Below are 13,766 nucleotides of genomic sequence, written 5' to 3'. Positions count from 1 at the left end.
GAATTTGTCTTAAGGGGTCAGTGTTCATATTACTATATCACCAGCATCTTTTGATGTCCTCTGTGACTGTGTTAAGTTGCTTGCTAATTTTATTGAATGAAAAGGTCTAAACTAGGTCAGTTGTGATTGATTGAGATTTTCAGCTATAATTGCTTTTCCTACCAACTGACATGGGATAAAATAGATATTCTGGGACTGTGTAAATGCATATTCTCATGCTTTTGCATTACTCAGGTTGGCTTACAGTCATTACAAATAATCCATAATAAAAGCAACAATACAAAACCAAACATAATAGCAACATAAAAACTTCTACTCAACAAAGCAAATGCTCACTGAAATACTAAAACTATTTCACCAGCTAGCAGGACGCAACAAGCAAGTGGGCCAAGCAAACCTCATGAAGCAAGGCATCCTATAATCTGGTGGGTGCTGCTCCTGAAAAAGCTCCATCTCTTATCTTAACTAACTGGCTGATGGGTTGGATCCTTGCCTCCCCAACTCTTCATGCATCTTTTTGACAGATAGATTTGTCAATCACATCTTCAGCTGACAGCTGACTAACATTGACCGTGAGACCTGCCTTTTATGTTTACAGGCACAGGTTGGATTCACACTTGACTTGCAAACAGATTTTCTTCCTCTCTGGACCAGCAAAGTGATCTGCAAAATCAGTCTGCAGAGGAAAAATGTATTTTTGCCTAGGAACAATCAATATCAAAGGGGCTTGCTGTCAGCACCAATCAGTGAGCCACACTTGCCAAAGGACTTTAAGTTCCTCTCCTCCTCTACATGGTGATGATGGCAATACCTCCCCACCCCCATTACTTTTGGTTATTGTTCAGGTTTTGCTGTTACTTCAGTGGCAGCAGCTACTCTCTGTACACACTCTGTTTACGCTCTTTATATAAACACACTGCATTACATTATATTTGCAGAAACAACAACAAAAAAATAGAGTCATTGGCAGGATTTAAAGAAACATTTGCAATTTTATTTATAAAAAATAGGAAACCTAATAGTATGACAATATAGACGTATATATAAACAGCAGAATGTAATATGAGATGTAATAAACCAGAGATGGAAGTTGCGGGAAGTCAGCAGGGAAGGGGGAAATTGAAATTTGAATGTAATGTAATGATTATAGACATTGTAAAAAAAAAAAACAACACCTAATAAAAATGATTAAAACAAAACAAAACAAAACAAAACAAAACAAAACACACTGCTTACATTTCTCCTTTTTTGGTTGCTTTAGCACTGGCAGTGCTGGCCAAGGTACTTTCCAAGTGCTGGAGAGCCAGTGTGGTGTAGTGGTTAAGAGCGGTAATCTCGTAATCTGGGGATCCGGGTTCGCGTCTCCGCTCCTCCACATGCAGCTGCTGGGTGACCTTGGGCCAGTCACACTTCTTTGAAGTCTCTCAGCCCCACTCACCTCACAGAGTGTTTGTTGTGGGGGAGGAAGGGAAAGGAGAATGTTAGCCGCTTTGAGACTCCTGAAGGGGAGTGAAAGGCGGGATATCAAATCCAAACTCCTCTTCTTCTTCTTCTTCTTCTTCTTCTTCTTCTTCTTCTTCTTCTTCTTCTTCTTTCCCCCTCCTGACTTGCTCTAGGAAGGGAGAAGGTGGAGAGACTCAGCCATTATCACTGGTTCCAGATGTGACACAGAACAGAATAGCTTCTAGAGAAAAATAGGTTATTTTTGGAGCTGAATTATTATTATCTTTTATCTTCTTTTATTTAGGTTCAAAAGGTGATTAAAGGTTACTTGGAAGATTACCGAAAGAGTGCAGATTGGAATACATCAGATTATGATAAACTAGTCCTGACATTGACCATCTTTCTATTATCTGGAGATTTTTATGTTATTCCAGAGTCAAAACAAGAGTGTATCAGATTTTGCAGCCTTCTTTGCCTGAAGGAGCAACCACTGGCAAAGGCAATGAATAAAGTCAAAGAAGTGTTTTCAAAGATTTCGTGGTGTCCCCCAGCCTTTCAGAGACCATCCCATGAAAGGTGTGCATGACTTCCACATTCTAGATTTTTAACCAAGTTTTTAAAACCCACCTATTTTGAACAGTCTTTTCTTACGTTTGCTTTTTTTGTTTTTTTGCTTAAGAGCCATCTTACAGAATATAGTTTTGTTAGTTTTCGTATTAAATTTCTATTATCAATTATTAACTAGCTGTAATTGACCTTTTCAATAACTGTTTCTTCCTTTGTCAGCTGTTTTGCTTATTTTTAGATTGTTTTTATGATACTGTGAATTGCTTTGGGATATGAATAATTTTGTAAATAAAATAATAATTTGGGGCTCAAAAGTAGAGGGATTGGTATTGAATAAAAAATGTTGCATTATGATTCCGTTGCTACCTTTGTCCAAACAGAGGCGTGACTTTAGCAACTGTGCGTTGGACAAAAATTAAATGGATTCAACCATCCCCATACATAACACAGGGATTGGGAACCTGTGGCCTTCCAGATGTTGTTGGACCTCCCATAGTTCCTAATCAATGGCCATGCTGGCTGGGAGTCCACCACCATCTGGAAGGCCACAGCTGCCCCATCAATAAGATTTACATTTCTTGAATTCCCTAATAAGAGGTACATCTCCTGAATTTCTGCATGTGAGACTTTGTCAGAGAAAGGTCCCAATGTTCCTCTTCAACCATCTGATTGGCTTTTCTTTTTCTCTTTCAGGTTGGGGGTGTATTTGAGATTGTTCTGCAATATTTGTATTGTACGGCAAGTTCACCAGTGGCTGTGGACAATCCCAGTTCTTCATCTCTTTACTGATTTTGAATACATCCAAGAGAATGCTCAACTTGAATCTGAAGATGCATGGGCGAGGTTGAAAGGTCTTCCCTTTGTTAAATATAGGATTGATGAAGAAAAAAAGGGTTCTGAGAAGTAAGTTGGAATATGTTATTGCCTTTCATTTAAAAATATTATGATCTGTGGATTAAGCTGTCCTGTTCCTGTTTGATAAATAGATACATACATTATCAATATGCTACACTAGAAGAGATTTGACAGTGCATTACTATGCTTGTTAACTCAGAAATCAATCCCACTGTAGAAAAGCTTGATTAGGATTGTAGCCTTTGAATGCAGTCCTAAATCTCTGAGGCTTATGGCTGGAGGAGGTCAAGATGGTGCACTGTTAGCTCTCTGCTGGAAAGCTGTGCTGGCAGAAAGCCCTGAAGATGTGGTGGGGGCAACAGTAACTTTGGATTCACTGGATTCAAAATAATACAGATGCCCTGAAGGCCCTAATCCTTGAACTACTCAGCTGAACCAACATGGCACAGGCATAATGCAGAAGTTAGAAACACATTGCATTTCTCCTTTCCATCTTAGCCCACACAAGCCAGCAAAGCTTGGGATGTTGTGGTAGGTTTGCTGATCTGCTCATCCTGAACCCTACTTAGGATTGAATTTTCCATTTACAAATATTATTCCACTGTTCCTGACAATGTTCAGTTTCCTGAGAACATGGCATTCTTTTTTGTATATTATATGAAGACATTATGTATATTTAAGTTATTATTATTTGGTTTTGCAGATTCTTACTACAACAAATGAAAGAAAAGAAATATTTAGTGAAAGAAAACAGAGCACTGTTCAGATCATGGTTTTCCTTGCTTCCTCGAAGAGCCTTGGCTGAATTTATCTCTGACTTTCCTGCTGAACCATTGGACTATCTTCTAGGAATTTTTCATAGACTGGAGGATTTGAAAGCCACTCATTCTACTTGTGATGTATGCTTTGATTTTTTTTAAAAAAAGAAAGTAATATCCATCTAAAATGGGTGGGAAGTCTGTGGACCTCTAGATACTGTTGGACTCCAACTCCCATCAGCCCCTACCAGCATGATCAGGGATGATGGGAGCGGTAGTTTAGCAACATCTGGAGAGCCACAGGTCCCCCATCCCTGACCTAAAATGTAACACAGCTTATGATATGACTGTTAAGTCAGTAAATGAGACAATTTAAAATAAAAAGTTCTACCCAACAGAATCCCGGTAGTCCTTATTGAAGTCATACAATTATTACATCTTGAAAAAGGAGGTGGTGATATGACTCCTGAAAAAGCCTTCCCTGCTCTCCCTGGTATTGGACAGGGTCATAGTGTGGTGGTGCTCCTAGACTAATTACTGTCACTAAAAACCCAGGTGACCTCAGCATTGGCTAATAATACAGAAATGGCCATTTCTGAAATGTAATAGCAATGTTGCCCTTGCACTGGTAACTTCCAGAGTGAACTACTATTTTGTGTTCTGTGTTGCTTCTGTGATTATCCTGGAAGCTATAGCTAGTGCAGAATATAGCCACTGCTGAAAGAATTGCACGGGCTTCCAAATAGCCACTAGGCTAAGTTAAAGCTGCTGATAGTGGTGAACAAAGCCCTGTGTAGGAACCAGGAAACCTAAACGATTGTCTTGCCCATCTGATCATTACTGTCTGCAGGAAAGGACCTCCTGCAGATACCATTCAGTAGAATGTAGGAATCAGACCTTTAGCATGGAAGCACCTAATCTTTGGAATTTCCTCCTGCTACGTACAAGATACACAGCACATGCACACACTCATGCACTTCAGTTCACACACTTCACATACACACTGCCACACATGCATCTCTCTCTCTGCCCAAGTGCATTGCTCTTAATCACACACAGAACATACTAGAGCACACCCCCCCACACACACATTCAGAAAAGCTCAGTATTTCCAGCCCCCATATAATCCCCCCCTCTCTCACACACACACACAGAGGTTGGTGATCCCTGATGTAATGTAATGTATAGTTTGGCCTTTAGACTAGATGATAATGCAGTGTTCTAGTTCTCCGACATTAATTTTTGCCACTATTTCTTAGGAGGTAGAAAAACTCCTGATGAAGGTGTTGGATGCCCTCAATAACAAACAAAATGAGTAAGTAAAAGATACGTGTATACCTTCATTATAGTGTTCAACCAGAGGAAACTCTACTGAAATGCATTATTCTGTTTTCAACATATTGTTTTGAAAAGCATCTGCCATGTGTGTGAGAGAGAGGGATATTGCAAAATATCTGCCCATGTGTGCAAGATCTTTTTTTCTCATACACAGGAAGATATTTTGCAAGATCTCTCTGTCTCACTCACTCACTCCCAACCCACCCACCCACCCACCCACCCACCCAAAAGCAGATATTTAGCAAAATTTTATGCACAAACCCAGTGATATTTTGCTTTCTTCTAAAACCATAAGAAAGTGACACAGCACAGATTCTAAAGTGGGGTGAAAAAGATCTGAACGCCGATTGGCTGCATTCCGAGGCTATCTCTCACCAAAAGTGAGCTGAATAGGGTACAAAGGAAAGCCTTGCACTCTCTAAAGGTAAAGGTAAAGGTACCCCTGCCCATACGGGCCAGTCTTGACAGACTCTGGGGTTGTGCGCCCATCTCACTTAAGAGGCCAGGGGCCAGCGCTGTCCGGAGACACTTCCGGGTCACGTGGCCAGCGTGACATCGCTGCTCTGGCGAGCCGGAGCCGCACACGGAAACGCCGTTTACCTTCCCGCTGGTAAGCGGTCCCTATTTATCTACTTGCACCCGGAGGTGCTTTCGAACTGCTAGGTTGGCAGGCGCTGGGACCGAGCAGCGGGAGCGCACCCCGCCGCAGGGATTCGAACCGCCGACCTTTCGATCGGCAAGCCCTAGGCGCTGAGGCTTTAACCCACAGCGCCACCTGCGTCCCTACCTTGCACTCTCTAGGATTGCACAAATGAAAGCTGTATTAGACACACTACAGTGATTGTCAGGTTTTGTTTGTTGTGCTTATATTTTTAGACATAATCCAATCCATCTAGCAAAAATAACAAGCATTTCCCACAATTTAGACTGTTACAGCAGGACACTTGGAACTCATATGTGACTGTCTGCCAAAGACTTCATGAGAAAATGTGCAGAAAATTCCTGATGCTACAATATTACAAGATACCAGCTATTTCTGTCCGCATTTTTTCAAGGATTTTTGAATTTGCACCTTCGGAGGTGAGCATCTCTCTGTATGCTGTTTGTTATTTGAGATGGTTGCTGATGAACCGAATGGGTTGGGTATTGCCTCTCTTCACGTGGCTAGCTTAGCAGAAAGTTGTTCTTTGGTTCAACAGTTTGTAATTCTTTATTTTCTTCACAATAGGCTTCAAGAGACAAGGCTATGCAGAATACTCCAAAGACAGTATACCAAGGACTTCGTAATACTACCAGGGTCTGGTTTCGTGTTGTTCTACCAGCACATATGCTGAAACCTGGTTCACATCTAATTGTAGAGCTTACTTTTCCAATGGAGCTTGAGGTTTGTAATCTGGAACTCCACACTATTTTCTTGTAGATGTTCCCCTCCCCCAGTAGTCTTTTTGGCCTTTGTGGAGCGATATCAGTTGCTGCTTCTGATGTGTTAGCCAACCTCACAGAGAATATTGTTTGGATTAAGAATGTGCTTTATTTTGGGGTAGCTTTGTAGAAGATGCAAGACTAATCTCTCCAAAGCTTATCACTCTAGAGGAGGAATAGCCTTCTATTCATGTTGCTAGAAGGCTGTTTTCCAGCATAATTGCTGTGTGTGGGGTGGTCAATCTTTGTGGACAATGTAGCTGGGGAGCTGGAGTTAAAATACCTTTTCAAGCCTAATCACAGGGGAGGCGGGGAGAGAATCTGAATGTGTGTGGTGCCTGATTGCATGTGTATGTCAGTGTGTGTTTGTGTGTGTGTGAGTGAGAGAGAGAGAGAGAGACCCTGCCCATGCCAACCTTGGCTCAGCCCATCACTGACACATTGGCCCCAGAGGGTTGTCAACAAGGATATGCATGACTTCAAAAGATCCCATTTTCAAGCATAAGTCCAGCATAGGAGGCATATTTGGTGTGTGTGTCTTGACAGGGTTTTGCCTTCCATCCCTAGCTGTATTCCACCCTTCCATAAAAAATGGCTGCACTGCAATGAGGCTTGACTGTAGCCATCAATTGGTGTGACTACAAGGCTGATTTCAAGTGTAAATGATACACGAAGGCTGTTGGAGGGGACGTGTCAGGGAACTGACATCAGAGCGAAAAGCGGAGGCAGGGCTCCAGGGCGATGCCTGAGAGGGAACCAGTCGGGGGGAAGGAATTCAGCGTGACACCAATAGAGAGGAGATGGAGGAATCGGTGTCAGGGCTCCAAGACCCTTCAACCGAAACCAGCGGAGAGAGCGCTGGCACGCCCTTGCCATCCCCTTACTTGCGCAGACGCGTTCCGCGCAGGGAACATAGGCGGAGACTTGGGGTCAAGCAGCTTTTATGCTGGAAGAGATTCAAGAAACGCCCACTGGCAGATTCTGCAAGTGACTAACAGGTCACGGAGGGCGAGCTCTAACCCTGAACATGTTTGAGCAAACCATCTAATCGAAGTGGAGGCAGTTTACGCACGAGTAACCACACTATACCATTACAGCAATCTGCCAGTCTCTTGCTGTTACTCGTGAGTAAGCAGTGGAAACATGAGCCAGACAGGAGGCGCCGGGGCAGCGGAGGCAGCTGCGGGGGCGCAGGACCTGGTGAAGAGGAACCAGGAGCTGGAACGGCATGTAGCACTGCTGATGGCGTGGCTGGATGAGAGGCGCACCCAGGACGCACAGGTGAGACCCACCCCAGTGGCAAAGAAGGTGCCCGGACTGGTACACAAGTTTGGGGGAAAACCCCAAGAATATAATGGATTCCGGACAGAAATAGAGTACGCACTGCAGCTGCAGCATGATGATTTTGCTGACGAGGCGGCGCAAGTGGCTTATATTGTGGGGCATCTTGAGGGCAGCGCGAGGGAATGGGTTAGACCCCTAATGGCCGCGCATAACCCCGCCATGAAGGACGTCCGGAAGTTTTTTCAGGCGATGGACGCTATGTATTCCAGCCAATTGGGGGAGAGTGTGACCCAACGGGAGCTGATGAGATGTAAGCAGGGGGACCTTTCCGTTAGAGACTATTGGTCCCGCTTTGCGATGCTAATACACAGGCTTGAATGGGATATGGACAGCCCGCCCATACGAATGCTGTTTAAGGAGGGGTTGTCCCCAGCCGTTAAAGATGAGCTCTCCCGCGCGCCCCGCCCGGAGACTATGGATCAGCTGACAAAATCTGCGCTGGCGATAGGCTCTCGCCAGGAAGCGCGCGCTTTGGAAAGGCGGGAAGGGAGAGGGGAGCATTGCCCTGACTACCGCATTCCTGAGATGCCAAGGCAGCCTTCCAATGACGTGGTGCCAATGGAAATTGATGGGGCGCGCGCACGCGAGGTGCCGAGCGCCCACCAAATAGTCAAAAGGGAGGCAAAGGCTGGGAGAAACTCCAAGAAATGTTTCCTCTGCCAACGGCCAGGACACTTTGCCAGGGTCTGCCCACAAAGAAAGGCTTGGCAAGGGATGGTGGGGGCCGCTGGAAATGAGGCGGAGGGGGCAGAAGACAAGGTGCAGGAAAACGCCAGCACTTGACTGCCCACAGGGGGGCGCAGCAGCCAAGCGAGCAACTAATTGAAGTGCCCCAACCGGACCCACCCAAGGTTTCTATAGCGATAGAGGTGACGCTAGAACTCCCAAATGGACACCCAGTCAAGGTGAAGGCAATGTTGGACTCAGGGAGCTCCTGTAATTTTTTTAGTAAGGAGTTTGCGCTGGAGCACCAGATCCACTTGCTGCCACTGGATTTCCCACTCCAAGTCACCACGATAGATGGCAGAGAGTTGCTAGGGGGAGAGGTGACACATCAAACCCCGCCAATGAGAATGAGTGTGTCCAGGCACACAGAAACCATAGCCTTTCATGTGGCCACACTGGCGGGACCCCCAATAATACTGGGGATGAGCTGGCTAGTGCTACATGATCCAGTGGTGGCGTGGCACCAACGCACGGTCACCTTCGGGTCAGCCCACTGTTTGGAACACTGTCTAGGAGGGGAGAAGCCCAGGGTGAGGTTGGCCAGAGCAGCAGCAACCACGCTGGAGCAGAAAGGGAAGGTGCCGCCACAGTACACAGACTTACAAGAGGTCTTCAGCGAGAGGGAAGCGGACAGGCTGCCGCCACATAGGCCCTTCGACTGCCAAATCAACCTTCTCCCTGGGGCACAGCTGCCGGTGGGTAAGCTGTATGCCATGTCCGACAGGAGTTGCGAGACTTTATAGACAAGAACTTGAAAAGGGGGGTTTATAAGAGAATCTAAGGCAGTGGGGGGCAGCCCTGTGTTTTTTGTGGATAAGAAAAACACGGATCAGCCGAGGCTCATCGTGGACTATCGAAAATTAAACCTGGTATCAGAACCCGTGACCTTCCCAATGCCCAGAATTGATGATATTCTGACCAGGGTAAGGAAGGGTAAGATTTTTACCAAGCTGGACCTTAGGGGGGGCTACAATCTGATTCGAATGAGAGAGGGGGACGAATGGAAAACCACCATGTTCACCCCCCTGGGGGCCTTTGAATATTTAGTTATGCCATTTGGATTACAGTCAGGCTCTGCCTGTTTTCAAAGCTTCATGCACCATGTGCTCCCCTGCTGTACAAGAACTGCGTAGCATTTCTGGACGACGTCCTGATCTATTCGGACAATGAAAAACAGCATGTCCAGGACGTCAGGGAAGTGCTGAAAAGGCTACGAGAGCACCAACTGTGGGTCAAGCTGGAAAAGTGCCAGTTTCACGCCAAGGAAGTGGAATTTCTGGGATACAGGTTGTCAGACAGAGGCCTAGCCATGGACCCCGGCAAGGTGCAGGCAGTGCTGGAATGGAAGGCTCCTAAAACCCGGAAGGATGTCCAGAGGTTCCTTGGGTTCAGCAACTTCTACCGGAAGTTCATCAAGAACTTCGCCCACTTAACCGCACCCATCACGGATTGTCTCAGTAGCAAAAAGAAGTTCGTCTGGACGGAAGGGGCCCAACGTGCCTTTGAGGGGCTAAAGCAGGCGTTCGCCTCGGAGGAACAGCTCCTGCACGTGGATCTGCAGAAACTGATGAGGCTAGAGACCGACGCGTCGGACAGAGCGATAGGAGCGGTGTTGCTCCAGCCGGGACCGGCCCAAGACACATGGAGGCCGTGCGCCTTCTTCTCAAGGAAGCTGAACGAATCGGAACAGAACTACACGGTGTATGATCGTGAACTGTTAGCTATTTATGCCGCGTTTCGCCAGTGGAGACATCTCCTGATAGGGGCTCAGCACAAGATCCAGGTTTGCACTGACCACAAGAACTTGGAATATTGGAGGACAGCGCGAGTGCTCAACCAGCGACAGATTCGGTGGGCACAGGAGTTCTCCAAGTTCTTCTTTGAGATCAAGTACGTGCCAGGGCAAGAGAACGTGAGAGCAGACGCGCTTTCACGGAAACCGGAGTACACGGAAGGAGGAAGACCACCGGACGCTCGACATGTGTTCCCTGAGGAACGATGGGTTTGTGGGGGGGCGTTGGTTGGGAAACGAGAACTAACCGAGTTGATTCGCCAGGATGAATTTGCCCAAACCAGAATCAGGGAACTAAGGGAAAATGGGAGAGACCGGGGGGACTTCGAGGTAAGGGAAGGGTTACTGTATTACAAGGGAGCAATGTATGTGCCCGGGGGGGCCTTACGGGAAAGGGTGCTCCGACAACTTCACGACAACCCTACAGCGGGACACTTTGGGCAACACAAGACCATGTTACTGGTCACTAGGGAGTTTTGGTGGCCGAAGGTGAGGGAAGACGTACGAGAGTATGTACGAGGGTGTGACCGCTGCCAAAGAGCCAAGGGGGAGCGGGCAGCCCTGGCAGGGTTACTAGAACCCTTGCCCACGCCGGGGAGACCCTGGGGGGTGGTATCAATAGATTTCATGACAGATTTGCCCAAATCCAGAGGTAAGACAGCAGTCATGGTAGTAGTAGATCTGCTAACTAAGATGTGCCATTTTATAGCATGCTCTCATGCGGTGACAGCCGAGGAAACCGCACAACTGTTTGTTACTCACATCTTCAGGTTGCATGGAGCTCCTTCAAGGGTTATCTCTGATCGAGGGAAACAATTTACCTCGAGGTTCTGGAGGAAGCTTATGAGCTTATTGCAGGTGGAGGTGGGATTCTCGACGGCGAGGCACCCGGAAACTAACGGGCAGGCAGAGAGGGCGAACAGCATATTGCAGCAATATCTCCGCTGTTACGTCAACGAGAGGCAGAACGACTGGGTAGATAAGCTAGCACTGGCCGAGTTTGCGTATAACAATGCGGAGCATGTGACCACGGGGATGAGCCCATTCTTGGCTAATTATGGGTGTCACCCCAGGGCCTTTCCCGGGAGGGGGGAGGAAGAGTGGAGCGTGCCCGCCGCAGAGCAGTTTGTGGAAGAAATGGAAGCACTGCACCAGCAGCTTAAGATGAATCTGGAAAGGGCCAAGGAAGAGTACAAGAGGCAAGCGGATAAACGTCGCCAGGAAGGGGAGACCATTAGGGTGGGGGACCGGGTGTGGTTATCCACTCAAGGATTGCCCTTCAAGGGTGGGTGTAAGAAACTCCGGCCGAAGCGGCTGGGGCCTTTCGAGGTGATACACCAAGTCAACCCGGTGGCATTCAGGCTCAAGTTGCCAGACAACATGAAAATCCACCCGGTATTTCATAGGTCACTGCTCTCGCCGTACCGAGGGGAGCGGAGAGTCCGGGAGGTAGGAGGAGAAGGGCTCAGACACCCACCACTGGAAGAGAAGGAACACCACCAGCAGATAATGGAGATCCTGGATTCGCGGTGGCGGGGGCGGCAGGTGGAATACCTAGTAGCGTGGGAGGGGGAGCCCGAGTCAGAAAACACGTGGGTTCCAGAAGGGGAAATAGATGGTGGGTATCTAGTGGAAGAGTTCCACAACAGGTATCCGAGGAAGCCCAAACCTCTGGAGAGATTCTGGGAGGAACAATTTGCCACCACCAATGATGAGGAGGAGGATTTTGTGGGTTTTCCAGCGTCGCCAGAGGAAGGAGGGGAGTTGTCAGGAGAGGAGGAATCAGATTGGGAAGCCCCTCCCATCAGAAACCGGGGCGGGTGGGAAGCGGGGTTTGAGTCCTCGGATGATGACGACAGCTCCTTTCGAGGGTTCCCTGCATCGTCGGCTGAAGGTGGGGACAAGGTCACGTCACCGGGTCAGGCTGGGGGTGGAGGGGGTCCTGGGGGGGAGGTGGATGTCAGGGAACTGACATCAGAGCGAAAAGCGGAGGCAGGGCTCCAGAGCGATGCCGGAGAGGGAACCAGTCGGGGGGAAGGAATTCAGCGTGACACCAATAGAGAGGAGATGGAGGAATCGGTGTCAGGGCTCCAAGACCCTTCAACCGAAACCAGCGGAGAGAGCGCTGGCACGCCCTTGCCATCCCCTTACTTGCGCAGACGCGTTCCGCGCAGGGAACATAGGCGGAGACTTGGGGTCAAGCAGCTTTTATGCTGGAAGAGATTCAAGAAACGCCCACTGGCAGATTCTGCAAGTGACTAACAGGTCACGGAGGGCGAGCTCTAACCCTGAACATGTTTGAGCAAACCATCTAATCGAAGTGGAGGCAGTTTACGCACGAGTAACCACACTATACCATTACAGGACGCTATAAGCCTGTTCTGCTGTAGAGTCATGGTTGCCCAAATACTCTTGTCTGCCCTGGTGGTGCCTGCTGTGCCTTACCTGCACATAGCAAGAAACAGGCCAGTGCTGCAAAGCAGTTTGTTTTCCAGGGTGTTACTCTCAAGGGAGTGTTTCTCTCTGGGTCTCTTCCATCTCCTTGGTGGCTCTGAAGTCTTGCATAGGAGAATCTATGTATTTGCAATTCAGCCCATGGAAACTTAGAGAGCTTGGAGCATGTAGTTCTTTTTCTTCTCCTATTGACTAACCTTTTGGTGACAAATGCCTCAGCCAAGATGTAAGGGCAGTGTCTCGCTTGCCTCTCCTTTGATGCACGTTGTCTTTCTTTCTTTTTTTTGGAAATCCCTCCCTCCTTTGGAGTTGCTAAAGTGACATTACGTTTTTACATACTATTGTCATTACTATTCTCTTTGTTCTTCTTTATTTATAATACACCAAAGCTGTTCTAAAAAAAATGAATATAATAAATATAACGCAGTACAACAAATGTTTCCTTTCCTCTAGCTGGCTTTTATGTCTCAAAGAGAACTTCATATTTGGAATGTCCAGTTTTGAATTTTTAGTCTTTGGAGTACTGATACTCAACATCATTACCAGTTGGCTGGGGGAGATGAAATGGCATGATATTCATGGCTTGCATGTATTCCTTTTGGGTTGAAGATTACCCATCACATGTTGCAGTCAAAGATTTGTAGAGGCTGGGGAAAGACAGGGGATTTATTCTTTTCATGTCCACATGATCATAAGGGGACCTTGGGAGGGAAAGCTACAGTGGTAGACCATACCAAGGGGATACCACATGATTTTGCCTATCTCACCCCCAATTTATGGAGAATTTCCATGGGTGCTGGAGGCTCTTCCCTTCACAAGTTGACCTCCGTATGCCCTGCAGATGTTGAAGGCAATGGGAATAAGCCTGCATAAGGCTAGAATTGGAAACCTATGCTGCTCTGTTACCTGCATGTTTAGGGGAGAAATTATAAACTCTGCCCCATTGGCTGGAACTGGTCCCTAAAGCTTTTTAAACAGCCACATCTCCTGTTCCATGATGGTGGTATCAGCAGAACCAAACAAAAGAAACCTAACCATCAAAGCCCACTGTCCCTAGAGCACTCCAG

General features: G+C 47.2%; 2 protein-coding genes across 2 annotated transcripts in view; one reads left to right on the top strand and one right to left on the bottom strand.

The window, feature by feature from the left end:
* LOC307209943 (uncharacterized protein) overlaps positions 1-13,766 on the bottom strand; it is a 501,253-nt gene that overhangs the window by 88,238 nt on the left and 399,249 nt on the right. The gene's annotated exons all lie outside the window — the stretch shown is intronic.
* LOC307209914 (E3 ubiquitin-protein ligase RNF213-like) overlaps positions 1-13,766 on the top strand; it is a 111,023-nt gene that overhangs the window by 27,174 nt on the left and 70,083 nt on the right. Inside the window, exons 9-14 of the mRNA XM_079965299.1 lie at positions 1,748-2,019; positions 2,704-2,913; positions 3,569-3,764; positions 4,883-4,938; positions 5,888-6,041; positions 6,190-6,345. Coding sequence (XP_079821425.1) covers positions 1,748-2,019; positions 2,704-2,913; positions 3,569-3,764; positions 4,883-4,938; positions 5,888-6,041; positions 6,190-6,345 — 1,044 coding nt within the window. The remainder of the gene's footprint in view (positions 1-1,747; positions 2,020-2,703; positions 2,914-3,568; positions 3,765-4,882; positions 4,939-5,887; positions 6,042-6,189; positions 6,346-13,766) is intronic.

Source organism: Podarcis cretensis, assembly GCF_951804945.1.
Source record: "Podarcis cretensis genome assembly, chromosome: 2".
Taxonomy (NCBI): Eukaryota; Metazoa; Chordata; class Lepidosauria; order Squamata; family Lacertidae; genus Podarcis; species Podarcis cretensis.
Note: the sequence above shows the minus strand (reverse complement) of the source record. Positions and strands in the feature narration are given on the sequence as shown.